Source organism: Pituophis catenifer, unplaced genomic scaffold, assembly GCF_029215685.1.
Source record: "Pituophis catenifer annectens isolate HBS135680 unplaced genomic scaffold, rPitCat1.0.hap2 SCAF_9, whole genome shotgun sequence".
NCBI classification, from domain to species: domain Eukaryota; kingdom Metazoa; phylum Chordata; class Lepidosauria; order Squamata; family Colubridae; genus Pituophis; species Pituophis catenifer.
Window position 1 is genome coordinate 15,400,629 of NW_027256889.1, and position 27,187 is coordinate 15,427,815.

Genomic DNA, 27,187 nt, shown 5'->3' on the forward strand with positions numbered 1-27,187 from the left:
CAGACGAAAACAGAACATTTAATTCAACTACATATGCTAGTTCTGTGGCCTCTCAGGAAATAGTCAGGCACGGGAAGGGTTTTGTGGCTCCTGGTGTTTTGTTTTCTGTGGGAAATGGGTCCAAATGAGTGGACCCATTAAAACCTTGAGTGTTTTACTGGTCTAGGTTTTCCAGCCTCAACCATAGTCGCCTCTATGAATCACCCGCTATGACTATGGACAAAGAACTGTTACTGCTAACCTATAATCACTCTAGGAATATGTAATTTCCTTTTGATGGCCCCCACAATCTACCATATCACACTTTTTTCTTCATTTGGCTGGCAAAGGTGGGGAGAGCTACTCGTCTGTTGTGGACGTCCTGAAAGAGTAAGGCAATGAGGGTATGGATTTCCCTAAGGAGCTGTCATTTATGCCCTTCTATCATATATGTGTGTGGCTATCTGCTTAATTCATGAAACATCACTCTGGGCCTGGGGGTGTAGTGGGAAGATCTGGGCCGATCAGGAAATGTCACTGTCAGCTTTGGAAGCTTCATAAGCCAAACGGAGAGACTTTTCAACGGTAGGGCAGGTAGGTAGGAAACAATTCAGTCTATTAAAATCCCAAGCAGCTTTGGCCATTTTAAAGCAATAACAACAGTTACAGAGATAGGCAAAGAGGATTTAAGAGGACACGACAAACAATAAATCCTAATTATATAAAAAAAAAGTCTTTAATTTGCTACAGACAGTGAATTCCACCCTAGCACCAAAAGCTCTTTGTATTTTGTGAGGGTAGCAATGCCTAAAGGCCCCAGTTCAGAGAGAAAGAAAATAAAGCTTATTTTGTCTGGACCAATCCAGAAAGCCATACACAAAATATCCAAACAAAAAGCTGCTGTAAGATTTCCCCCTTCCCCCAGATGCATATTTTAGCCTGTCTTTTGTACAAATCAACTTAATACATTCCAGAAAGAACAGCATCACGGCAAAGCATCCACTTTAATGCATGATTGAACTGTCACAACGAAGGAGGGGAAAAAACACACACCTAAATTGTTCCAGAAATATCATTCTCCTCTTAATTGGTTGGGGTGGGGGAAAAGATTGCTAAAAAAAACAACCCTACTTAAATCTCTATGAATGAATTCTTCCTAAATATATATATATATATATATGTATATATATTAGGTATAAAAATTAGGTTCTATTTAGTATGCTCTTTCTTAGGCAATGGGTTCTTACCAAAAAGAGCAAAGAAGATTAAAAAATAAATAACCTGAAGTACAGCGTCAATTTCTGCACATGCTTCCCAGTTCAAAGTTGTCTTCCTTTTTTTTAAGAGACAGGCATCAGAAAATCAACAGCAGCACAGGTTTTGGCCTCTGATTTATATATAAAAAGGTGATTAATTCATCTCAAATTGCTGTGGGAGGCATTTCTTTGCAATGATTTTCTTCACACACACACACACACCCAAAAAAATTCAATCAGCCTGGAGCAAACTGAAAACAAACTAGCAGCTTCTCATTGCTTTTGAACACTTATCATTTCCCAGAAAATTCAGCGAGGGACCAGAGCCGAAGAATTCATTGAATTCTTTTCATCTCTACCTTTACAGGCATTAAGAGTTCTCTCTCAGCACTTAAAGCCGTCTCATTTTCTTGCCAGCCCCATAAACCTGACTTGAGGGTGCTGCCAAGGAAGTCAACATGATTGTTTTGTTTTTCTTCAGAAAAACTGCATAGATGTACACTTGTTACTAATTCACCCCATGTACCTGAAAAGTAATTTTAGCCTACTTCTGATTCCTGATATCACTCCAAATGGACGGAGCTGTTGAACCAGCCTAAAAAAGCTGTGCTACCTAAAGATGCATAAAAAACGTGAGCAAAACACTAATTCATAACCGCTGGCCTCCATATGAGTATATTCAACTATTCTGCCAAGAAACTCTTGAATTTTTAGAAGCTGGAGAGAGAATTGTTGATTGAAACTCGGTTCTCAATTTACAAACCTGTGAGAAAAAGTCTCAAGCTGTCCTTAAGAATTGAGGGGTGGAACACATCCTCAAATAGGCAGAATTTTCATTTTAAAAAGGCTTTAAAAATTGTTTTAAAACTGGCTCTGGCCGCTTTAGGTCTCTTGTGTAGTACAAAAGCAGAATCCTGTAAAGGATCCAATCGGCAAGGAGGCCCTCTTGCTTCATCAATCCCAAGGCAGTGATGGTAAAAATAGTTGGAGAGAAATATCTGAGCTAAAAAGGGCTTGTTCTTGAGCTTGGAGGACAGGAGGACCAAACCTCCCAATCGTTCTCATCACTGTACTCTATGTCAGGAGGAAGAGATTTTATACACCAGCACTGGGGCACTCTATTGAATAGCCAATCTCAAAGGATTCTGTCATGCGCACAAGAGTAGCAATCCATGTGTGGTTCTGGAACCATGGAGTTTTAAACCCCAGACATCTTAGGGCAAGAGATCTGACGAATTTAAGGGGAAGTTATTGCTCCCGATTTCTCTGATTTTTTGCCCTTGGATAAAGCTGCAGCCTGCTTCAGGAGCTCTCGGTTCTTGGCCTACAGGGAGAAAGGAATAAAGGTGTGAATAAAATGTGCATTTCAGTATGCTAAACCATGATTAACTGCCCTGGAGTAAGCCAAAATGGCTGGATTTGCATACTGCTATGGTCTCTTGAATCAAACCTGATTTCGGGTGAATGAAGGCAAATATAGATACCCTAAGACTGTGATGGCGAACCCATGGCACACGAGCCATCGCTCCCGTTCAACTTTGCTGCATATACGCGCACGCCTCCTGCCAGCCAGCTGATCTTTGAGTCTCTGCCGTGTATGCATGGAGGGGGGGGGCGGAGTGTGTGTGGGGGAAGCACAAGCATGCAGGGGGGCACATGCGCATGTGTGGGGTGCATGCCCAGGGCCACACGCAAATGCATGCGGCGCATGCAGGGGGCTGTGCACGCATTGCATTTTGGGGGTTCGGGCACCCTTTTTGGGCACTCAGTCCGGAAAAGGCTAGCCATCCCTATCCTAGGATAATGTTGCAGGATCCAACCTGGATCAGTCACCAGGACCAGAGGTTTAATCTTCTGAGTTTTTGGAGTCCTACTGCAGCCCATCCTCAGGGAACTTCTCATTCTGGTGAGAGAGAAGTTCTCTGAGGATGGGCTCCAGCACGAGTCCAAAAGATTGGAAGATTAAACCTCTGGTCCTGATGACTGACCCAAATTGGATCCCGATTCCTAGCGACCGCAGGAACAAGCCCATGCTGGCTGGGGAATTCTGGGAGTTGAAGTCCACACACCTGAGTTGCTAAGACTGGAAACACTTTCATAACACGGGACATTATAAACTGCAATGGCTGAGTTCATGCAATGCATTGAATGTCAAGCCAAAACTGAGGAAAAAACCCAACACATTTTGGCCTAACATGGTGTAGCAATCAAGCCTGCTGAACTGTGTGAATACTCGTAAAAAGTCCCTTAATGAAATCAAGGTTACCTGCAAATGTTCTGTAACTTCTTTGTGAGTTTTTTCCATCTGGTTCATTTTCACCCTCATTTGGGATTCCTGGTATTGCAGGTCCGCCTTCAGTTCTGTTATCTGCAAGTCAAAACAAAGCAAATAGGGCTGCTGAGATGCATTTGCACTGAAGTGATCTAATATAACGCCATCCCTCCCCAGGGGAACCGAGTAAGTCAGTTCCAGGCTGAAAAATAAAAGGTGGTGTTTTATTAACCCCTTAATATTTTTTTTCTGGAAAAATGAAACAGGTAGCCTAGGTAAAGGTAAAAGTTCCCCTTGCACATATGTGCTAGTCGTGCCCGACTCTATGGGGCGGTGCTCATTTCTGTTTCAAAGCCGAAGAGCCAGCGCTGTCCAAAGACGTCTCCGTGGTCATGTGGCCGGCATGACTAAAGGCCAAAGGCGCACGGAACGCTGTTACCTTCCCATCAAAGGTGGTCCCTATTTTTCTACTTGCATTTTTAACATGTTTTCAAACTGCTAGGTTGGCAGAAGCTGGGACAAGTAATGGGAACTCACCCTGTTACGCAGCACTAGGGATTCGAACCGCTGAATTGCCGACCTTTTGATCGACAAGCTCAGCCTCTTAGTCACTGAGCCACCACATCCCTTGTATCTAGCCTAGCTGGGGCCAATTTCCTTCTAGTATCTTTCAGACCGGCAGAACACGAGCCATTTCCTTGTCTCTTTTAATACTACCATCCTATTGAGAACGATGGACTTAAAATTTTAAAACACCAGAAATAATAATTATGAACATAATATGTGATGGCAGAAAAGTAAAAAAAAAAAGGCGGAGTTTGGAGTGCTTTGCCTCTCCAAGGTACCTTATTTCCATTTCTCTAATCTGTATTTTGGAGCGATAGTGAAAAAATAATCCATTTTGTTATCACTTTCTGGGAGCTGAATATTGCCTCTGTCCTTGGGCAGTGCATCCGTGAAATACGTGCACCCACACAAAAAGTTAAGAAGTAACAAGAGATAAAGAAATGGCTACATTGGTGATGCGTGTTTTGTTACAGTAAATAATTTTTGAAACACGTGAAATATACTAACACTGGAGCCTCATCCTACTAAATGTCCAGTGAAATAATGACACTATATATTTAAAAAAAAAGAAGAGGAGGAGGAAGAGGGAGAAAAGAACCTCAGATGAATGATGTTATCTTCTACTGGACATTGATGACTATCAGCACTATTTGCTATTTTGGGTTGCTGTCCAAAGGACGGACATGTTTTTTCCACCCAAACCATGCAGATAAATATTTCAGCCAGAATATGTATCATTTCTGAGTGCTGCATCTCCCATGACTCTATTGAATCAATTAGTGCTGATTTCAATCCATAAACCCCTTTATGGATGGCTACCTGGTTACCTGCAGGACCACATAATCCTAATTCAAGTCAACTTCAATCATGCTGGGACAAGTAGCCAGCTGTCCCTATTTTTGCAAAGCCCAGAAGTGTTATTTCATGATGGGGCAGGACCTCTGAAATCATCTCCCACTGGAGATTCATCTATCTCCAAAATTGTCTTCCAGAAAAAGCTGAAGATACAACTTTTCTGAGGAGCTTTTAAGGCCTAATGCCATGTATAATGCTTAGGGCTTATTCTTAGTCCTGTGATTGCAGTGGGAGATAGATACCTAGATACCTGGATGGATGGATGGATGGATGGATATGGATAAAATCAGGATTTTTGGGTGTATTATATGTCCTAAATAGAGTGATGCGATGGCCTAGAGGTGAGGCTCTCACCTCACAATCAGGGGGCTGTGAGTTCAATCCTAGGTAGAGGCAGATATTTCTCTCTCTGGGCACACTGAGAATATATCTGCTGAACAAAGCTCCGCATTGGCGACAGGAAAGGCATCCGGCCATTAAAACGTTCTGCTAGCTCCATTCAGTTGCCCAGACTCCACCCCGCAAGGGATTATGGGGTCTTTAAATCATGATGATGATTATATGTCCTAAATATGTCCCAAGAGCCTCGGTAGTGCAGCGGACTGAAGTGCTGTTAAGTGCTAGCACTTAGCTGTCAGCTGCCTGCAATTAGTGCAAGTTCGAATCTCACCAGGCTCAAAGTTGACTCAGCCTTCCATCCTTTCGAGGTAGATAAATTGAGGACCCGGATTGTGGGGGCAATAAGCCAACTTTGTATAGAACAACACCGCTTGGGGGGGCCGAAAGCCCTAATAAGCAGGTATATACAAAAAAGTATGCAGGCTATTGCTATAATGCATTGTAAGCCGCCCTGAGTCTACAGAGAAGGGCGGCATATAAATTGGACTAATAAATAATAAATAAATAAATAAATAAATAAAATATTCCTATTTCTTTTTTGGATATTATTTACAACTTCTCCATCTTTCCCATACTATGGAGGACTAATCACATTTTGTTCACGTTCAAAATGAGATAGTTTTGGTCATCTTTTGTAATGCAACATTTCAAAGCTTCTATTTTCCTGACTGTCATTTTGGTCCTTGTTCATATTTCTACCCCACAGAACAAACACAAAACACAACCCAGTGTTTTATTTGTCTACCAATAAATTCCAGCTCTAAACATCAAACAAAGTTTACTTATTTTCTGGACAATTATCTTGCCTGTTCAATCCTATTCTTTTTTTTTTTTTTCCATGTCGTGATTTCATCAGTCATATCAATCATCTCATTCATGATTTAAGAGGAAACAGGGAAAAGATAAAAACCAACTTCAAATGAAGCTAGACTCTTGGTAAATTCATGGACAAGCCCCACATTGTTTTTTTGGCAACAATATAGAAGAACAGTTTAAAAGATAAAATAGTAATAAAAATGATAGAGAGAAGAAAGGAAACAAAGACATCAAAGGAAGATTCTCCTCCCTGAAACGTGCCCTCCTGGGTTTCGACTGTGGCACCAACCATGACTCTAGGGCAGGGACAAGGGTGTGACTGTGGTCATTTGTGAGTCACTGGTGGCCACTAGGCACAAGAGATTGCTGGATGTGAGACCTTCTTTGTGAGATTGGGCCAAAGGGATCCGTGGGGATTGCTGCTCACTTACCTGCACTGTAGCAGCATCCTTACTAGTGCTCCTAGACAAGTGGTTCTCAACCTTCCTAATGCCGCGACCCTTTAATACAGTTCTTCATGTTGAGGTGATCCCCAACCATAAAATTATTCCTAAAACCATTGAAAATATATGTTTTCCGGTGGTCTTAGGCAACCCTTGTGAAAGGGCCGTTCGACCCCCAAAGGGGTCACGACCCACAGGTTGAGAACCACTGTCCTAGACTTTGACTGGGCTTATCAGTGGAGTTCCCCAGGCTTATGGTTCTGGGGGCTTAAATCTGCCTTCTCTGGGCCAGGGATCTAAAGTGGTGCAGAAATTCATAGCCACTGTGCACCTCCAACACCTCTGTTACGCAAGCTGCACTGGTTCCAAATTTTATTCTGGGTGGAATTCAAGGTGTTGGCTATTATTTTTAAGCCCTACATGACACAGAGCCAGATGCTGCAGAACTGCCTCTTCCTAAGGATATTCATCAGTCCTATCAGGTCAAATAGGATGGGCATATTAGCCTATTCCATTCCCTTAAATGTTGCTATCTTATGGGGTTTAGGAAGTGTGATTATTCTGTGACAGCCTCTACCTATGGAACACCTTTCCTCTGAATTTCGGCAGTCCCCCACTCTCCTAGCCTTCCCAAATGCGGAATAGGGTGAGATTGATGAGAGGACGTAGTGATGGACTGCATGTGAAAGTTTAACTTTGGTGCTGGATTTTTAATGTTTATGGTTTTAATATTAGATAGATAGATAGATAGATAGATAGATAGATAGATAGATAGATAGATAGATAGATAGGATGGAGAGAAAGAGAGAGAGAGAGAGAGAAAGATATGGGTGGGTGGATGGATGGATGGATAAGTTGATGTTGTTTTAACTGCTGGTTGGGAAGGCAGCTGTATGTATTAATAAGCAGAAAAAGAAATGATGATTTTTCTTTGCTTTTGTCAGATAAGTGAGTATGAAGTTATACTCAACCGAGACATTACTTCATAGATCACTTTCAAATGAAAAGACAGCATGGGTTCACCCTCATAGTGTTTCCAGGCTTAGAGTAGTGTTTCTCAACCTTTGCAACTTTTAAAGATTTCTGGACTTCAGCTCCCAGAATTCCCCAGTCAGCAGCATAGCTGGGTTATAATTGCTAAGGTTGAGAAACACTGGCTTAGAGTCTCATTAAGATGCTAGAAGATCTTGACCCCTCCTCTTCCAAGTAACACTGGGCGAGCAGGACAATGAGCAATACAGGAGAGTCTGCTGTAATGCAAAGCATCCCCATTCAAGGGGTTACCTTCTTTTCTTTCTCCAGGATCATCTGATCCTTCTGGTGCAGCATTTTCTTCAAAGTAGCTACCTCTTCCTTCAGTTGGGCTATGATGACAAAATGATCGGTGCCAGGGGAATCCAAGGCGAGGTCTGGAGAAAAACTGAAGGAGACCATTGGAGTGACTTCACTGTGCTCATTTACTATAACCCAATATCCATCGCAATGGATCCATGAAGAAGAGAGGGTTGGACCCATAAAGCTAGAAGTTGGGAAAGTAACCCTTGAACACTGGGCCCTGTCTAACAAAATGAAATTCAATGTAGAGAAAAGTAAAGTCTTACACTTAGGCAAGAAAAACCAAAAGTACGCATGTAGACTGGGTGAAACCAGGCTTAGTAATAGTTGAGGGGTGGCACGGAGAGGAAGGGGGTCAAGTTATTTTCCAAAGCACCCGAAGGCCAGACAAGGAATAATGGATGGAAACTGAACAAGGAGAGATTCAACCTGGAAATGAGGAGAAATTTTCTGACAGTGAGAGCAATCAACCCATGGAAGTTGTGGGAGCTTTATTACTGGAGGCTTTCAAGAAGAGATTGGACTGCCATTTGTCAGAAAAGGTGTAGGGCCGTGATGGCGAACCTATGGCACGTGTGCCACAGCTGGCACGTGGAGCCCTCTCTGCTGGCATGCGCGCCATTGCCCAGATCATGTCCACTGCGCATGCACATGTGTGCCTCCCACTGGCCAGCTGTTTTTCAGGATGCGCAGGGGGCAGGGGGCATGCGGGAGATGTGCGTGCATGCGTGGGGGGAATGGCACATGTGTTCCGGATGTGCAGAAACGGGCCCATGCGGGGGGTGGTGTATGTGTGTGTGTGTGTGTGTGTGCACATGTGCGGGGGCGTGCGCATTGCATTATAGGTGCCGGCACGCGCTATGGCACATGCACATGCTTTTAGCACCCAAAAGCCATCACTGGTGTAGGGTGTCCTGCTTTGGGGGGGGGGGAGGTTGGACTAGATGACCTACAAGGTGCCTTCCAACTCTGTTAATCTGAAATCTGAAACCCTGGTTGCCATCCGTCACTGAGTTTTAACACATTTAGGGCATAATTTCCATACCTCTTATTCAATTGCTTCAGGGAGCCTCATTAAAAAAAAGTAATAACAACAACATAAATGAGTTGTGCTGTTCATGTCCATGTATGGTATCTGGTACAATCTTTTATTTCAACATCTGTTCTAAATAGAGACTTCTACTCTCTTCTAAACCATTTGCTTCTGCAAAGCAAAACTGTGTTTTGCATTTCTGTAACATGAGGTTATGTTTCAGTAACGCACAGCAAGCTGCTGCAACTCTAACAGTCTAATAACATAATCCTGAAACTTGATGATCTTCACAAGACTTCATAAACAGGCATACTGAGTTATAGGCATCTAAAAGATGCAGGAAGGTTTCTGGTGAGGATTAAGAGTGGTTTCATCATCTTCAGGGAGCGGAGACAGTATTTCAGCAGAGATCAGCACCTGGAGGCATCGAATTCTCTCCAGACAAAGAAGGGAACACGGAATAACCCATTTGACTTCGGACAGATGCTCCTATAAGTCAGCGTATTTTTCAGAGTATAAGACTCTCTGGAGTATAAGACACACATTAGTTTTTGGGGAGGAAAACAGGGAAAAAAACCCTGCCTCTTCCTACCAGCATCCATCTGTATTCATCTGGCTAGCGTCCTTGCAGCAAACAGCGAACAGCCTAGTCAGTTTCAGCACGTTATCGCAGCCTGATTTAGCATAAACAGCTGATTGGTTGGATTGGCCTCCCAGAATATCGCCAGTCAGCTGTTCCGGGCTGCGGGGATTGCCTCCACGCATCGCGTTTTTTGCCGAAAATGTGACGCGTGGAGGCCAAAAATGGCTGAAGGGTGGAGGCCAGCAGGTGGGCAGGGTAGGGCAGGGCTTCGGCAACATTTGGTGTATAAGACGCACCACAATTTTTACCCACTTTTAGGGTGGTGAAAGTGCATTTTATACTCCAAAAAGTATGGTAACTGCAAAACTGAAAACTTTTGCAATCTGGTCGTGAGTTGAGTGGTTGGGAGGCGTGGGATTCCATCTAAGTTCACAGCTGTGGAACAGTCAAAAATGAACAAAACAACCAGCCAATCTGCATTTCTTAATCACATTTTGCTATAATTACTGTACAGTCTGAGAGAGATTCCGTTTCACAACAGATAAGGACTTACCTTGGTGATTTTTGGCAGAAAGCTTAACAAAGGATGATATAAGGAACTTTAAATTGGATGAAGGGGAAAGTTATCTGGAAAAGATTAATTTTTCTATGAAACTGCATTGCCAAAATTCTACCTGAATTAAATAACTGACTCAGACTTTCTGTGGGAATGCTGCTTGCTTTGCACTAAAGGACTCCCAATAATTGGTTGAATTTACAAAACAAACTTATGAAGATAACTTGGGTAGACTGAGTACTTGATGGTAACTATGGAGATGCAAATATGACGTGTGTTTGCAATTACAGCTTTAAAAGACATAAGAGTGAGTGAAGTTTGTTTATCTTCTTTAGCATTTTCATTTTTAAATAAGGGTGTAGGAAAAGAGCAGGCAGAGCTGGGGGTGGAATTAAACAAGTCATTAGCCTAGAATCATTACCTTCCCACAAATAATCTAAGTCCAACTTCTCTAGAATTCTGTTGATCCTTATCTGGCACCCAATTTAGTACTAAACTTTAGTTGACTAGATTCTTATGTATAGGATTGAGCAATAAATCTTCTGAACTGCAATTTAACCTACGGTCCTGATTCTTTGTGCTTAACAGGTGGGCTACAAGATTAGAATAGAAGAGTTTCCTTGGAACAGCTGGTCAAGAAAGATGATAAAACAATTTGAGTTTACTTCAGACAATGTTTGATTAATTAGGAACTAAATTGGCCCAATCACTTGAATTCAAATGTACAGCGCTTGGAAAAAAAGATGGATGAAAGGCTTGATAAGATGGAAAATTCTATAAAACAAATGTCTGAAGATATAAATCAAGTTAATTTGGCTATGGTTTCAAACGCTGAGATGTTATCAAAGATACTTAGAAAACCAATGTTTAACAAGGCTTACAAAGAAGCAAAAACAAGTTATGAATGAACCTATAAAAATAAGGGAAGTTTCTGAAGTCATAAAAAAGATTAATCCAGGAAAAGTACTAGGACCAGATGGATTATTGGATTCCTATTGCAAATCCTTTGAGGATTAACCTTTAAAACCCCTCCAAAAAATGATGAATTCAGATGCCAGAAAAGAGGCTAATGTAGCATTAATCCCTAAAGAGGGGCAAGATCTAACTCTAATAAGAAATTATAGACCAATGCCATTACTGAATAAAGATTATAAATGGTTGACAATGATTTTAGCAGATCGACTTAAAATAATTTCTTACCTATTTTTTTGTCACTTTTTCTTTTTTCTGCACTTTTCACTTTTTTAAACTTAAATATTATTTTCTGATAGTTTTTATGTTTGTTGTTTAAAATTCTAATAAAAAATAAACAATGCAATGAGATTATCTGGAAAATAGTGAAACTCGTTTTTTTTTTCTTTCCTAAGAACAAATGCGGTATTTCTCAGAGTATAAGACACTCTGGTGTATAAAACGCACCTTAGTTTTTGGGGAGGAAAATAGGGGGGAAAAAATCTGCCTACCAGGTATTCATCTGGCTAGTGTCCTTAGCCTGGTCAGCTTCAGCACATTAGTTTGCTGGTTGTGAGTGCGCACCTCGTTGGGGCGGATAAGCAGCTTCAAAAGCACAGCTGATCGTCAGAGGGAGCTCCAGTGAGTCAAGCAGGTAAAGCGCGGAAGCGATAAGACAAAGCAGCAGCTGTTCTGGGTTGCCATTTTGGGCTGCGCGCCTCACGTTTTCAGCCTCCAAATGCTCTGTTTGAGAGCCTGTTCTAGACTGTGGGGATCGCCAAAACACATCGCTGCCCGAAAACGTGACACACAAGAGGCAAAAAATGGGTTGTGCGGAGGCCAAAAACGCGATGCGCGGAGGCAGCGATTGGCGGGGATGTTCTTTGGCAATCCCTGCAGCCTTGAACGGCTCTCAAACTGAGTGTTTGGAGGCTAGAAACGCGAGGCACGCATGTGCACACTGGTTTTTGGCACTGCCACACACGCGGACAGCTGATCGTTGCACGCACATGCACGCCAGAAATCCAGAAAATAAACAGGCAATGCCATGCGTGCCAGGCAACATGGGTTCGCGTGCCACTCTGGCCGCACGTGCCATAGGTTGCCATCATGGCCTTATTGTCTAGAGATATCAGAGAAGTACATGTAGTCCTCAATTTACATTCATTTAGTGATTGTTTTCCTGGCAAATAGATGGGGAATAAATGGAGGTAGTGACAGATTTTATTTTCCTGGGCTCCAAGATCACCACAGATGGGAACTGCAGCCAAGAAATTAAAAGACATTTGCTCCTGGGGAGGAAAGCTATGGCAAATCTAGACAGCATACTAAAAAGCAGAGACATCACCCTGCCAACAAAAGTGCGTATAGTCAAGGCTATGGTTTTTCCAGTTGCAATGTATGGCTGTGAAAGTTGGACCATAAGGAAGGCTGAGCGCCAAAGAATGGAGGCCTTTGAACTATGGTGCTGGAGAAGACTCCTGCGAGTCCCTTGGACTGCAAGGAGATCAAACCGGTCAGTCCTAGAGGAGATCAACCCTGACTGCTCTTTAGAAGGCCAGATCCTGAAGATGAAACTCAAATACTTTGGCCACCTAATGAGAAGGAAGGACTCACTGGAGAAGAGCCTAATGCTGGGAATGATTGAGAGCAAAAGAAGAAGGGGACGGCAGAGAACGAGGTGGCTGGATGGCATCACTGAAGCAGTCAGCGTGAGTTTAAATGGACTCCAGAGTATAGTAGAGGACAGGAAGGCCTGGAGGAACGTGGTCCGTGTGGTCGCGATGGGTCGGACACAACTTCACAACTAACAACAAAAGTGAATGTTCAATGTTACAATGGCACTGAAAAAAAACCCGACTGGATGGTCCTCGCACTTATGACAACTGCAGCATCCCCCCAGTCACATGATCAACATTCAGGCACTAGGCAACTGGCATGTATTTTCGAAGGTTGCAGCTTCCTGGGGTCCTATGAGGGTCACCAGCCGGCTTCCAACAAGCAAAGTCAATAGGGGATGTAGGATTCACTTAACAAGCGCTTGATTCATGTAACTGCAATGATTTGCTTAAAAACTTGTGGCAAAAAAAAAAGGGTTGTAAAATCGGGCACAACTCACTTAACAACCACCTTGCTTAGCAACAGAAATTCTGGTCTCAATTGTAGTGTAAGTTGAGGACTACCTGTACTTAAATACAAGGCTGGGCTGTTCTGCTTAAATGAAGGCCTGGTCACTTTCCAAGTTTGCTGATCTGATGCAAACCTGATGCAATTTTCTGCTGTATTAACCTCCATATCACAGACAGATCTGGGGCAGAAATCTTGCACACCTGAGTGCAAGAATAGTTGCAGTCAGATTTCTGCTGACTCATCTTTGCTTGACTGCAAGCCAGTACAGGCAGTCCTCGATTTACAGCAGTTCGTTTAGTGACCATTCAAAGTTATGACGGCACTGGAAAAAGCGATTTAGGACTGTTTTTCAGAGTTATGACCTTAGCAGCAGCCCCACGATCATGTGATCAAAATTCAGATGCTTGGCCACCGGTTCACATTTATGACCATCGTTGGGTCCCAAGGTCATGGGACCATCTGATGAGCAAAGTCAGTGGGGAAGCCAGATTTCACTTAACAATCGGGTTACTAACTGCAGTGGTTTACTTAACAACTGAGGCAAGAAAGGTTGTAAAATGGGACAAAACTCACTTAACAAATGTCTCAACAAGAAAAAAAAATTGGGCTCAATTGTGGTCGTAAGTCGAGGATCACTTGTAATTTTTTTTCTCACAGTTTATGTCTGCCCTCCAGTGGCTACGTATGAACACTGCAAGGACTTCCAATCAAATTTATTTGTGTATATATATTAATTATCTTGCCTTTATTATTTTATAAGTAAGTCAAGTCAGTGAACTTACATAATATTTCTCCTTCCTCTTATTTTCCCCATAACAACAACCCTGTGAGGTGAGTGACTGGCCAAAAGTCACCCAGCCTGCTTTCCTGCTTAGAACTAGAACTCACACTCTCCTGGTTTCTAACCTGATGCCTTAACCACTAGGCTAAACTGGTTCTCATTTCCAAATCTCCCCCAAAAGTACTCTAGAATGTATAGGGATATTAATAAGGTTGAAAATGTCAGATGCTGCAAAACATTAAGAGGTACCTCTATAATTTAATAGAGGTTTGAAATACTTTGGTTTTAGATAATTTAGATTATCAGTTGGTACCCAGAAACTATGTTTGCTTAAATAAACTGAAGAATATTTTTTGGGTCCCAAAGGTGCTTTTTTTCCAAGAGGCAACTGGACTTTCTTGAAAAAGCACCTTTGGGATAAGCACGATCTGGATGACTGAGAATCTCCATAAATATTTCTTGGGGTTAGCTGCAATCTGATTATGCCATCCAGTAGGTTCTGACTCCTGGTAACCACATAGATTTTCTCCAAGATGATCTATCCCTAATCTGTTTTTTATGTCCCCCAAACAGTCCACTCATTCTCTCTGTAACTGACTCCATCCACCTCGCTCTTCTTCTCTTTCCTTCCATTTTTCCTAATGTTACAGCCTTCTCGAGAGAGTCAGGCCTTCATATATGCAATTGGTCCAAAGTAGAATGATTTGAGACTGATCATTTGTGCCTAAATGCAAACCTGCAAACTTGCAATGGAATATGGTACAGCATTAGGCCAGAGTGTCCTGGGAAGCCCTTCATTCAATTCTTGCATCCTGAATGTCCACTCTTGGTGGCCACAGGCCAAGTTTCCCCAATCGGGTATTTGTCAGATATGTTGTGACTACAACACCAAGGGCTCTCCAGGCAGACTGGAGGTCATGATAAAGAAGGATTCCATAGAGCAGCTTTGCTTCCTCAGCCTTCATCCTTGCCCTGCAATTTGTGGATAACAATACTAGACTGCTTGGCAAGTTTTAATTTAACAATTACAGACAGTCCTTTCTTAACGCCTGCTTCGTTGAATGACTGAAGTTATGATGGTGTTAAAAAAATAGCTTTGTGGATAATCTTTGCATTTACAATCACTGCAGCAGCCTCCTGTTGAATGATCATCATTTATGTGCTCTGCAACCAGCTTGCAACAAGTGGAGTTTATAGAGAAGGGGAAAATAAAATCATAAATTGTGATCATGTGATGTTTCCCTTAACCCAAGGGAAAGTGAGTTTGTAAGTCTTTCATGTCCGTATAATGTTTTGCTTAGCAAGCGTAATGTTTAGCAATGGAATAACTGCTCCCAATTGTGGTCACTAAAGGAGGACTAGCTGTGCTGAGTTGCTATAAATGAAATAATCTGAGTATCTGAACTACAATATACAGAGTAAAATGAATGTTATATAATATGCACATTAAGAAAACTAAGATCATGGCATCCAGCCCTCTCAATTCCCGGCAAATAGATGGGGAAGAAATGGATTTTATTTTCCTGGCTCCAAGATCACTGCAGATGGGGACTGCAGCCAAGAAATTAAAAGACGCTTGCTCCTGGGGAGGAAAGCTATGGCAAATCTAGACAGCATACTAAAAAGCAGAGACATCACCTTGCCAACAAAAGTCTGTATAGTCAAGGCTATGGTTTTCCCAGTTGCAATGTATGGCTGTGAATGTTGGACCATAAGGAAGGCTGAGCGCCAAAGAATGGAGGCCTTTGAACTATGGTGCTGGAGAAGACTCCTGCGAGTCCCTTGGACTGCAAGGCGATCAAACCAGTCAGTCCTAGAGGAGATCAACCCTGACTGCTCTTTAGAAGGCCAGATCCTGAAGATGAAACTCAAATACTTTGGCCACCTAATGAGAAGGAAGGACTCATTGGAGAAGAGCCTAATGCTGGGAATGATTGAGGGCAAAAGAAGAAGGGGACAGCAGAGAATGAGGTGGCTGGATGGAGTCACTGAAGCAGTCGGCGTGAGCTTAAATGGACTCCAGAGTATGGTAGAGGACAGGAAGGCCTGGAGGAACATTGTCCATGGGTCGCGATGGGTCGGACATGACTTCGCAACTAACAACAACAATACACACAGTTCTGTTACATAAATAGGAGAGCACACTGCATTAATTTTTTCTGTATCACAGGCCTATTGAAAACTCTATCTTTAAATTGTCTGCAAGCCAATGAGAGCCTCCCTAGGTAGAGGCAACGAGTAGCTCTGCAGGAGACTATGAGTGAAATTGTGGCATGAAGTGGGTGGGTGGGGGAAGGTGAAACAGAGAGATGTCATCTTCCTTTTCAGAATGACTGATGACTAGTTTTGAGGGCATTTTGAGGAACTTCTACTTTTCATCTTTAAACACCAGAATGTGTACCAAATGTTTTCTTTCCTTTCTTTTTTTAAGCAAAGACAAATCCAATTAGCCCTTTAAGTAGCTTACCTGTCCCCATTGGTTAATATGGCATCAAACTTGGATTTTTTCTTTGGGAGTTCATTCTGAATAGAAGATGTAGATAAGGTTTTCTGGCTGCAAAAAAGAGCACAGAGGAGAAATTAACCACAGCCTGGAAAACTGGCCAATTCGAAATCCACCATTTTAAAATTTTCAGCCATTACCAATAAAGGAGGAGGTTTGAAGCTCAGGGTTGAAATGAGGGGTCTGCGCAGGTGTTTCATTACCCAAACTAGGTAACATCCATCAGTGCTAGGTGGAAGCTGGCAGGAGTTTACGAATGGCGATTGTATGATGTTGTGCCTACCCCATTACCCCACAGCAGTGGTGGAATTTAAATTTATTTTACTACTGGTTCTGTGGGTGTGGCTTGGTGGGCGTGGCAGGGGAAGGATACTGCAAAATCCCCATTCCCACCCCACTCTGGGGCCAGCCAGAGATGGTATTTGCCGGTTCTCCAAACTACTGAAAATTTCCGCTACTGGTTCTCCAGAACCTGTCAGAACCTGCTGAATAGCACCCCTGCCCCACAGGATTTGCTTAACAAAGGTTAAGTGGAACTGTCACAATTCTTGTAAATTGACGCGGTCACATTATGTTGTATTTTACAAGCACATCATTTAGCAATGGAGTTTGCAGTACCAATTACTATTATTAAATGAAGACTAGCTATACTTAAGCAAATCTTGGCTTAGCACACAGGTGTCAAACTTGATCGCGTCACATAACGTATCATGACGTTTTTTGCCTTTGCGGAGCCAGGGTGGGCGTGGCCTGTGCATGATGCATCCGGCCCGTGGGCCGCCAGTTTGACACCCATGGCTTAGCGTAAATCAGCAAGATCAATGGATTAAAAAAAGAATGAGCAGCTAGAAAACAGCGTGCAAAGCAAAGTTACCTGCTGTAGTGGCTGCCACAGTTAAGTCGGCCATATTGCTCTTTTTCCGGCAAGCTTGTCCGAGAGGAGGTGTTTAAATGTTTACGCTGTTCTTTGGTTTTCTGTAGCACTCGCTTATAGGAGAGTGTGCAAAGCCAGCAGAGTAACTTCCCATCTACCTGAAATCAAGGAAAACAACAGAGAAATGGGGTTTTGTTAATAGATTTGATCATCAGATTCATGTAGAGAGAGGAACCAAGCTGCATATCATAGTATTGTGTTGTATAAAATATACCGTATTTTTCGGAGTATAAGACACACCTTTTTTCCCCCTAAAAGAGGGTGAAAATGTTGGTGCGTCTTATACACTGAAAACAGCCATTTTTGGCTTCCTGAAGCCCTGCCCAGCTCGTTCCATTTTTGCGAAAAACAACGCCCCCGTTTTTGCAAAAAACGGGGCACGCAGAGGTTTTGGGAGGCCTGCAGAATGCTCCTGAGGACCGGGGAGGCCAATCCTTACTTACCTCTTCGAAATCTTGGTGCATCTTAATAGTCTGAAAAATACGGTACTTTTTTCAGTGCCGCTGTAATTTTGAACGGTCATTAACTGAACTGTTGTAAGTCGAGGACTACCTAAACTGGACATACATAGATACTCACTTTTTTCCTATCATCCTTCCTGTCGAAGGCACACTGTTGCTTACACTGTTCGCATGAATGGGGTGGCCCATATTTCTTCTCCGAGTTCGTACACCGTTGGCACTTGTTGCCAATAAATGCTGCGATTATGTTGCAGTACTGGCATGGCTTTGGCTTAAATAATAAAGAAGATGAAACAACAAAGGAATTAGCACCACTTTGGAATATATTCCCATCTGCCAAATGCTCCTAACAATGCATTCCAAGCTCTTTTCCAATGAAATAATTGAGTAAAGGGGGGGGGGGGGAGAACTGATAATGACACCAAGTATTTAACTTCTCTATGGTTGTTACTTTTCTTTGATCAACCATGGGAAATAATCCTCTTACATACTGAAACAGTATTATAGCCCACACACAGCTTAATTTCTTAAAAAAGTTTTTATTTTAAAGTGTTTTAAACTTAGAAAGCAAGAACGCACATTTTAAGATCTTTAGGCACTTGAAATGTAACAAATGTACTTAAGAATATAACCTCAATTAACGCTCAAATGCCTTAGCTGGCTTACATGAAGACATTCTTTGTGACAACCTCATTTTTTAATCAGGCACTAGGCCAGTGATGGAAAATGTATTATCAGCAGTCAGTAATTCTGAGCAACTCTCACTACAAGCTACTTGAGCTATAGTGGTTTACCAGAAATCACTAAGTGTTCTACTATCTACTATCATTGTATTTTACAGCTTCAGCAACTTTGAAATATGTGACTTCAATTCCCAGGATTCCCCAGTCAGCATTCCGCCTGGGGCAGGGGTGTCAAACTCAAGGCCTGGGGGCCAGATCCGGCCCGTGTGGTGCTTAGATCTGGCCCATGGGGCCGCCCTGGAAATAGTAAAGGACGGGCCTGCGGTGCCTCTGCCAGCGAAAACAGAGCTTGTGAGGGCCGCCTGCAGCCTTCACAAGCTCCGTTTTCGCTGGCAGAGGGTTTGCAGGAGGCTGTCCCAGCCAAAAACAGAGCTCAGGAGCCTGTTTTCTCTGGAAGAGCACTCGGGCCGCCACAGGAGCCCCCCCCCGACACAAGTGACATCATGCTGGCCATGCCCCCTGGCCACATCCCCCCCCCCAGGTCAAACACAACCCTGATGCGGCCCTCATTGAAATCGAGTTTAACACCCCTAGCCTAGGGGAATCCTGAGAGTTGAAATCCATGTATCTTAAAGTATTTTTCGGAGTATAAGATGCACCTTTTTCCCCAAAAAGAGGGTGAAAATCTGGATGTGTCTTATACTCCGAAGGTAGCCCCGTCCAGCTTCTCAAATGGAGGTTTCAGAGGCTGAAAAAAGCATCAGAAACAAAGCTTCAGAAAAGAAGCCCCCAAACAGACCTTCAGAGCCTTTTTTCTGAAGCTCTGTTTCAGAGGCAGGAAAAAAAGTTTTTTCTGAAAAGGAGTTTCAAAAGTTTCAGAGGCAGAAAAAAAAGCAAGGCACGGAGCTCACAACCAAGGAACCTATTGCTAAAATTCACCTCTGGGAACAGCTGATTGGGGGTATTCTGGGAGGTCGATCCACCTGCCAATCATCTATTTTCTTATTTTCCTTCCCAAAAACTAAGGTGTGTCTTATATTCCGAAAAATACGGTAGGTTGAGGTTGAGAAGCATTGCACTACCAGACTATCAACCCATTTCAGATAATCCTTAATGTGTTGGGAGTTGGGCAGTATACGAATTTAATAGCAATTTATAATAATAATAATACACATTTCCATGAATGACTTTTTCTCTGCTACTGCTTTATTGCTACTTCTATTAGTGATGATTTTATATTATTGGTAACCATTCCAAATTGATGAAGGAAAAAAAAAGAGTTTTGATACATACCGTCCCATAAAGTTTCACATTCTGAGCACACTTCTTGCATATTGTATTGGTTTTACTAGCAAAAGAAAAAACAGAGTATTAAAAAAAAAATAAAACCGGACAATGTGACTTAGGGCCATGCAGCTATTCAGATTCCATCTCCAAAGGATGGTTTAAGACAGGGGTGTCAAACTTGCATCGTTACAGCGTCGTCACATGACGTATTGTGACTTCCCTCCCTTCGCTAAAGCAGGTGTGGGCATGTGACGCATCCGGACCAGGGGCCACGAGTTTGATAGCCCTGTTTTAAGCCATACAGGACTGCAAATTTAGCATCTGTTTGCAATCCCTTAAAGCTGCTGCATTATTCTCTTGGGATTCAGTAGCAACTGCAGAAAAAGGTGAAGCTGCTTTAAGGGGTGCAAATGGGGTGAGCTATGTGAATGTTTGAGATGAGTTACAAGTAGCAGCATTTTGGCAGCTAATGGGCTCTGGGCTGCACTGGTTTTGATCCTGCTCTCCATTCTGCAGAAACAGCTACACTCTGCGAAGAGGGAGACCAGGAAGTGTGTGTTGTCATTCCTGGGAATGCGATATTGTGCTCCACCAGAGAAGGAGGTTGAGTTCATACCAAAGAGAATTGGGGGGGAAAAAACCTTTTGAAATTCTGCAAAAAGGCAAAAGGCACCCATTTCTGTCATTATACTAGACTAGAGCAACCAGGGATGCAGCCTCTCAGATTAATGAGGTATTAAAACTTTTAAGGCATCATGTCCCTGCTGAGAAGCTCAAAAAGGAAGTTAAACAGATCTGCAAACTGAATTGTGATAAAAGAGACTGACCTGCTTGCTACAGAGCCAAAGAATCAAAGATTTGGAAGAGGTGTTACTTCTAGCTGTGACTATGCAGAAAAATCAGACTATGTTCATAAAATCAATGAGCTGATTCATAAATATGCACCGAAAGCAGCCGGTTTGCAGCCAGGGCTCTATTCACCATAACGATCTCTAGCAAATGAGCACATTATTTTGCACACAGATTATTTTTTATTTTTTTCCTCTTTTCTTTCTTGGAAAGCTATTTCTTGTAACTTATATAACTGGGTTTCAAATGTCAAATGGGGGAATTCTTGAATTACCTGTTCAGTGTTCAAATATTTGGAATATTTCAAATTTTTATTTCTGTTGTCTCTTATTTGAAGACATGGACTGATGTATAGGTTTTAAATTAAAAGTTATGACCTCTAATGTCAATTGATTTAAAAGAATTTTGATTTAAACAAAGGTGATTTTAAAAAATAGATGCTAAGCACTGTAGGAAGTTAGCACCCACCCCTTTCCTAGAAGAATGAAATATTTTGGGAAATATTAAAAAGGCAGAATATTATGTTTCCCTGGATGAGAAATGGAGAAGCAGGTTTTAAAGACAAAGCAGCTCCCACTTTTCTGCCCCCACCCTTTTGTTAATGGGCCAGAGGCAGAAACTCAATCTTTGTCAATGGACCTCATCTGCAAGACAATGGGACCCATCTAGGACAGAAACTCACCACATGGTACCTGGGAAGATTATATCAGCCAGCAGGGCTAGCTAAGTCCCCCACCCCCTGGAAGTCTGATAACCAATCAGGATACTCTTTCGGGGCCCCAGGAAGTTCAAAGCCAGAGAAAGCATAAAACCCAGGGACTGGGTTGTATCTTTTTCTGTTCAGGAATTCAAGCCATGTGATCCTGTCCACCATTAAACTATCTTTCCAAGCAGTCTCCATGTTTCCAGTGTCTTTTTCCCCACTTGGAGCTGAACCCAGAAGGATATTTCTTCCAACAGCACTTTTGGAGTTTATAGCTGAACAGTTGCACAGCCCCAATGTCTACTGATCAAATATAGAAGGCAGAATTTTAAACACATTTGTGGCTTCCACATTATGTTTTATCTTATATCAGGGGTTTCCGGTTGGTTAGACTTCATTTTTCATTATCCCTTAATGAAAACAAACTAATGTGCTGAAGCTGACCAGACTAAGGATACTAGCCAGATGAATACCTGGTAGGCAGATCCCCCCCCCTATTTTCCTCCCCAAAAACTAAGCTGCATCTTATACTCCGGTGTATCTTATTCTCTGAAAAATATGGTAACTGAAGTAACAATCCATAATCCCTCTCCCAAGAATTCCCACTGAATTCAGGAAAGCATTATTCTAAGCAATCTTAAACAACAGAGCTGAATTACTGCAAAATCTCCATGTTCAGGCAAGTCATAAAATCAAGTGTGACTTACTTAACAAACATCTTGCTTAGCAATGGAAATTCTGGTCCCAATTGTGGTTCAAGTCAAGGACTAACTATATTTACAAATTACTGTAATCTTGCTGTCTGCCATTGTTCGTATAGTTCAAGCATACAGATATGGTGGATTTTAATTCCCTTCTGGCCAAAATCTGCGGTCCTAGTGACAATAGCAATTTGGCATATTGAATGTGCAGGGCTGCCATAAAAAAAAAAATCCCCATCTGACTTCATTGCGGATGCAGCAGTATACATGGGAATCCCACTCCTGTAGTTACTGCCAATGTTAGTGGCACTTCCATAAAGTAGGAGCTGGCACTAACAGCATCCCAGGGAGCTACTAAAGAAAGTGATGAGTTGTTCTAGTGTTACAGCTGCAATGGAGAAGAAAATATTTTGATTTCATTTTTTCATAACAGCTACCCTACATGGATAGAAGACAAGCGGTATTTTCCGTAATTCTTTTCTCTTGGAAGTGCTATCTCTTTCAACAGAATTTATTTCTAAACTGCTGCAAGCATAATTTAGAACACCAGTGTGAAGTGTCTGTTCTTCTGCCTGGCTGAACATTAACAAGTCATAAAGCATTTTGAACTATTTACTGGTATTCAAAACACATTGGAAATGAAAGAAGACATCACTGTAAAAAGTTTTCGTGTGGAAAACATCAGTCAGATACAGCTTTAAAAGTTGGAAGGGACCTTGTGGGTCATCTAATTCAATCCTCCCCCCATGTCATTTCATGCTGCTATTTCTTAATAATTTATCATATGCAATATTTACCTCTCCTGCTGGAATTCAGTTCTACAGTAGGTACATTTAACAATTGGGTGTGCAATTCGACATTCCTGAAGAAGAAAGGATGTGTTAAAAAGACTTGAAATGCATACAAACTCCCAGAGAAAAGCATCAGCAGGACCAAGGAAATTTTACTGTATATAGCATACATAATGTCCCATACATCTAAAATCAATGGATTGCTTGAATTCAGCCATTATTAAGAGTAATAACAAGGGCTTTCTCTAGGAAGCGGTTATGATCACAGCGCTTTATAGCGAAATTTATGGTTCTTACACAGCTGCTTTTGATCACAATCAAAACCTTAGAAGAAACCGTTGACATTTAATATAAACTTCACTAGGTATCACATAGCATAGAAAGCTGCATCAAACTCTAAGCAAGAGTACAAAGAACAAGAAAATCACTGTAGCAACATAACGTAATACTATCCAATGCAATTTAATGGTTCACTTAAAATCCTGCTTTGCCCACAAGGATTCTGAAATAGTAATCTTCCCTCTAATCAACATTATTTTTCCCCATCCTTAAATTGCCCTCCTGGAGCCTTTTCTCCTCCAGTTTAATTTAATCCAGAACAACAGACATTATTGTCCTTCTTACTCTTATCTAACTGGTTTCAACCTCTGCAGGATACTTATCTACAGTATTAATTTTATTGTCTAGATTTTATGACTGTATAGACTTTATTGTACACCAGTTTCAAACAGAAACAATTTAGTACAAGGATGGTATACAAAAAGGTAATAACTCGCAATGACTATACCCCAAATCTAACTTAACAAGCACCATTCAGAATTTATTTTGCTAGATACACAACTTAATTAAATCAGTGAGCTAATGAACAATAAATGCATGGAGGAATAGCTAAAACTATTAAATGGTCATAGGGTTAAACTCACAAAGCATCTGTTTATTCAATTCCAAAGTATCTTTCCAAAGTACATTTTTCATCATCCATGGCCCAAAGAATCATTTTTTCTTTAGAAATAAGTATTGTTAAAATCAGTGGAATTTATTCCCAAGTAAATACACATATTTTTGAATTCTGAGGGCCATTTTCTCACTAGCAAGTTATATTACTATTTAACGCCATTAAGGTGTTTTTTAAAAAAGATTCTATCTTTCTGATTATTATATGGGCACAATGATAGTTGGATGGCTCTAGAACAGGGGTGTCAAACTGGTGGCCCACGGGCCAGATGCGTCATGTGCAGGCCACTCCCACCCCAGCTCCGCGAAGGGAAAAAACATCACAATACGTCACATGACACCGCAAGGTTGACACTTTGTGCTTTAGAAAAGGTTATAAATCAGGATTGGGGCACTGGCCTTAGTTTCATGACACACATTTCCTCCTTAGAGATATGAAACCTGGAGAACCAGTGTAGCACAGTAGTCATATGAAGCTGATTTCACATATCATTAAATCATGCTTTCATTAACCAGGATTTGTTGAATCAACTATAATTAGCTAGGTGTGTACAGTACAAATCTACAAACCATTATGACTGGTTGACAAGAAAGGTTAAATTTAAGATAAGTCTCAGCCCAGTTCCATACAGCTTTCCTAAACCTGATGCCTCTAAATATGCTGGATTTCAGCTCTCCAAAATGTAGTTCGCACGTATAAGGGAAAGGCAGTAATGGAGAAGGCTGATGTGACCAGAGTCACATTATCCAACCGTAGAGGCTTAGACTACAGTCTCCACTCACTGGTGATGTTAACACAATACACTTAATCAGGTCACACTTAACCAGTTCAGATGGGGAGTTGTATTAGTCTATATCCTCAAAGAAAAATTAGAAGGAATCAATAGCACCTTTTCTGATTTACATATTTTATGTGTTGGGAGGAAAATCCCTCTGGTTAGTTCCAAGCTGGGAGACACTGGAAACATGGAGGCTGATTGGAAAGATGGTTTACTGATGAAGCAAAACCACATGATTCTGGGCAGCTGACATAATGGAGTTGAGAGCGGGTAGGTTTTTATACCTTCTTTGGGCTTTGTATTTGAGCTTCCTGTGCAAGATCATATCCTTTAATATTCTATTGGCTGTTGTCAGATTCCTATGGGGGTCATGTAGGGGTCATGGCTGTCTCTATAGGCAAAAGGGAAAATGCAAATCCTAAGCGTTTGTCTGAGCTAATTTTGTCAACCTTTTTGTTTGTTGCTTATCTGAGTTTCTGTCTTGACCCAGTCTTTCTGAATGGATTACCACATCTGCATTTCTAAAAACTGGCCTCATCAGTTTCTGCTGGAAACTGGGGCTGAAAGTTTCCCAAACTTTCTTAACTGGCAAAAAATATCTGCTGGGGGCTGTTAAGAAATACCGAGTCTGCTTTCTGTCTTTAAGCACATGTTTTCTCCATTTCTCTTTTAGGAAAATATAATATTCTGCCTTTTTAATATTTCCCAAAATATTTCATTCTTCTGGGAGGGTAAGTGCTGACTTGCTACATATGTAAAGGCAAAAGCTTTCAAGAGTCGCAGTTTTCTTCATCAAAAGCAGCTCCCAAAAACTTCTGCTTTTTAATAAAATCTGTTACTGTATCAGAAAAGATGTTACCAAACTCCTGATTTTCAGGTCAGATACAATACACTGATACAACGTACTAAACTTGATCAGTGTTATTGATTTTTCAGCATTTAGTGTCCTGTACAAACAAAACAGGATTAAATCAACAACCAGGTTAAATGCATTGCCATAAACACTACTCAGAAGTTCGGGCTGGAACTGAAATTAAATCAGATGACATTTACTAAATTTTAAAATTTTACTAAGTTATATTAAGTAAATGTTAACTTTCTCCTACAAAAGGGCCGTTGTGTGAATGAGATGGGGACAAACCTCATTTATACACCCTCCCCTGATTGATTTTATTATATTTTAATGCAATTGACTGAAGGCAAATCAAAATTTGATTTCTTGAACAGGCAAGATTGAACAGGTGCAATAAACATATACACACACCCTTACAGAACTATTTCATCCTTCCTTCAGCCATTCTAATTATTATAATTAGCTTTTTATATATAAATAACTGAGTGTACTACCTATTGTTAGATTTTTTTTAATCCAATCTTTTTATTTATTTATATAAATAAAGGCTGGATTAAAAAAATAACAAAAGTAGTACACTCAAAAAGTGGTGACCTACCGGATAGCCCTGCTCCTGTTTTACCCAGAACAACAACCCTGTGAGGTGGGCTGGGTTGAGAGAGAGGCGGGTGGAGACTGGCCCCAAGTCACCTCTTCGCATACCCATTTTTGCCTAAATACCGCAACAACCACCTTGCGAAGGAGGCCACAGCGCTGTTTTGTTTCAAAATTGAAGGCGGTAACGGGGAGCGCAACCCCAAGAGTAAGGTAAGGTAACAGTAACAGAGTTGGAAGGGACCTTTGGAGGTCATCTAGTCCAACCCGCTCACGCAGGAGACCTATACTAGGGATTCGAACCGCCGACCTTTCTAATCGACAAGCTCAGGGTCTTAGCCACTGAGCCACTTAGTCAGGCTAAGGATGGATTCGGCGGTGGGTGGGTGGGAATCGAACCTATATTCAGGTTCATAGCTTCTGCTTACAAACCCGACGCAGCTTCCCCTCCGTCCCCCTCCCCCCCACCCTCCCCGGCTCACTCTTCGGCTTCCCCGACCCCGCACCCGGCCCTGACCTTACAGAGCTGCTGCCCCTGGCTGAGCGCCTCGAAGGAGAACCGCTGGTGGCACTTGGTACAAGCGTAAAGCGCCGCCATGTCCGCCGCCTTCCCCGACAGGAGTAAACCTTCACCCAATCCGACGTGGTGCCCTTTCCCTCCTCTCGACCTCATTGGCTAACGTCGACGCCGTTCAGCCGTTGTGAGGCGGGCGCTTTGGCCTTATCTTGAGGCTCATTGAGTCTCTCCGGACGTCACTCAGGAGCGGGAGGCGGGGTCTTGGTTGTTTGGGGAAGCGGCGAAGGGGAAAAACAAGAGATGCGCTCTGACGTCACGGGAGGGCGCCATCCTGGGGGGAGGGGGAGGGGAGGGGCCTGGAGATAAGACGTCAGGTGACCCGCGTTGAGGTATCTTTTACCATAGAGAACAGGGAAGAAATGAGGCTAGAGTGCCTCACAGTCCGGTTTTAACGGATTAACAGAGTTGGAAGGGATCTTGTAGGTCATCTAGTCCAACCCCCCCGCCCAAGCAGGAGACCCTACACCGGTTCGAAGCGAGATGCCGGAGAATAACGGAGAAATTTCTGCCTCAAAAGGAACAAAATCTTGTGTTGCGTCGAAAGAGGCAACGCGGACCGAGC

The 27,187-nt window shown here is 42.2% G+C and overlaps 1 protein-coding gene across 1 annotated transcript; it reads right to left on the minus strand.

Annotated features, from left to right (window-relative positions):
* Nucleotides 1–690: 690 nt before the first annotated feature.
* FAM76A (family with sequence similarity 76 member A) lies at nt 691–26,655 on the minus strand. Its single transcript, XM_070949643.1, has 9 exons — nt 26,566–26,655; nt 22,875–22,939; nt 19,831–19,885; nt 17,973–18,125; nt 17,334–17,491; nt 16,424–16,510; nt 7,872–8,007; nt 3,502–3,603; nt 691–2,559 (listed from the first exon to the last, which is right to left on the minus strand). Exons 1-9 carry the CDS (start codon nt 26,644–26,646, stop codon nt 2,473–2,475), a joined length of 924 nt encoding a protein of 307 aa, XP_070805744.1. The 5' UTR covers nt 26,647–26,655; the 3' UTR covers nt 691–2,472.
* Nucleotides 26,656–27,187: the final 532 nt, after the last annotated feature.

What these genes read in the sequence shown, in the direction of transcription:
- FAM76A (XM_070949643.1), bottom strand. Translation starts at nt 26,646, where the DNA reads ATGGCGGCGCTTTACGCTTGTACCAAGTGCCACCAGCGGTTCTCCTTC. An exon ending in ACTGAATTCCAGCAGGAGAG is followed by an intron (nt 19,886 to 22,874) that starts GTAAATATTGCA and finishes TTCTTTTGCTAG; the next exon opens with TAAAACCAATACAATATGCA. An exon ending in GGAAGGATGATAGGAAAAAA is followed by an intron (nt 17,492 to 17,972) that starts GTGAGTATCTAT and finishes CCTTGATTTCAG; the next exon opens with GTAGATGGGAAGTTACTCTG.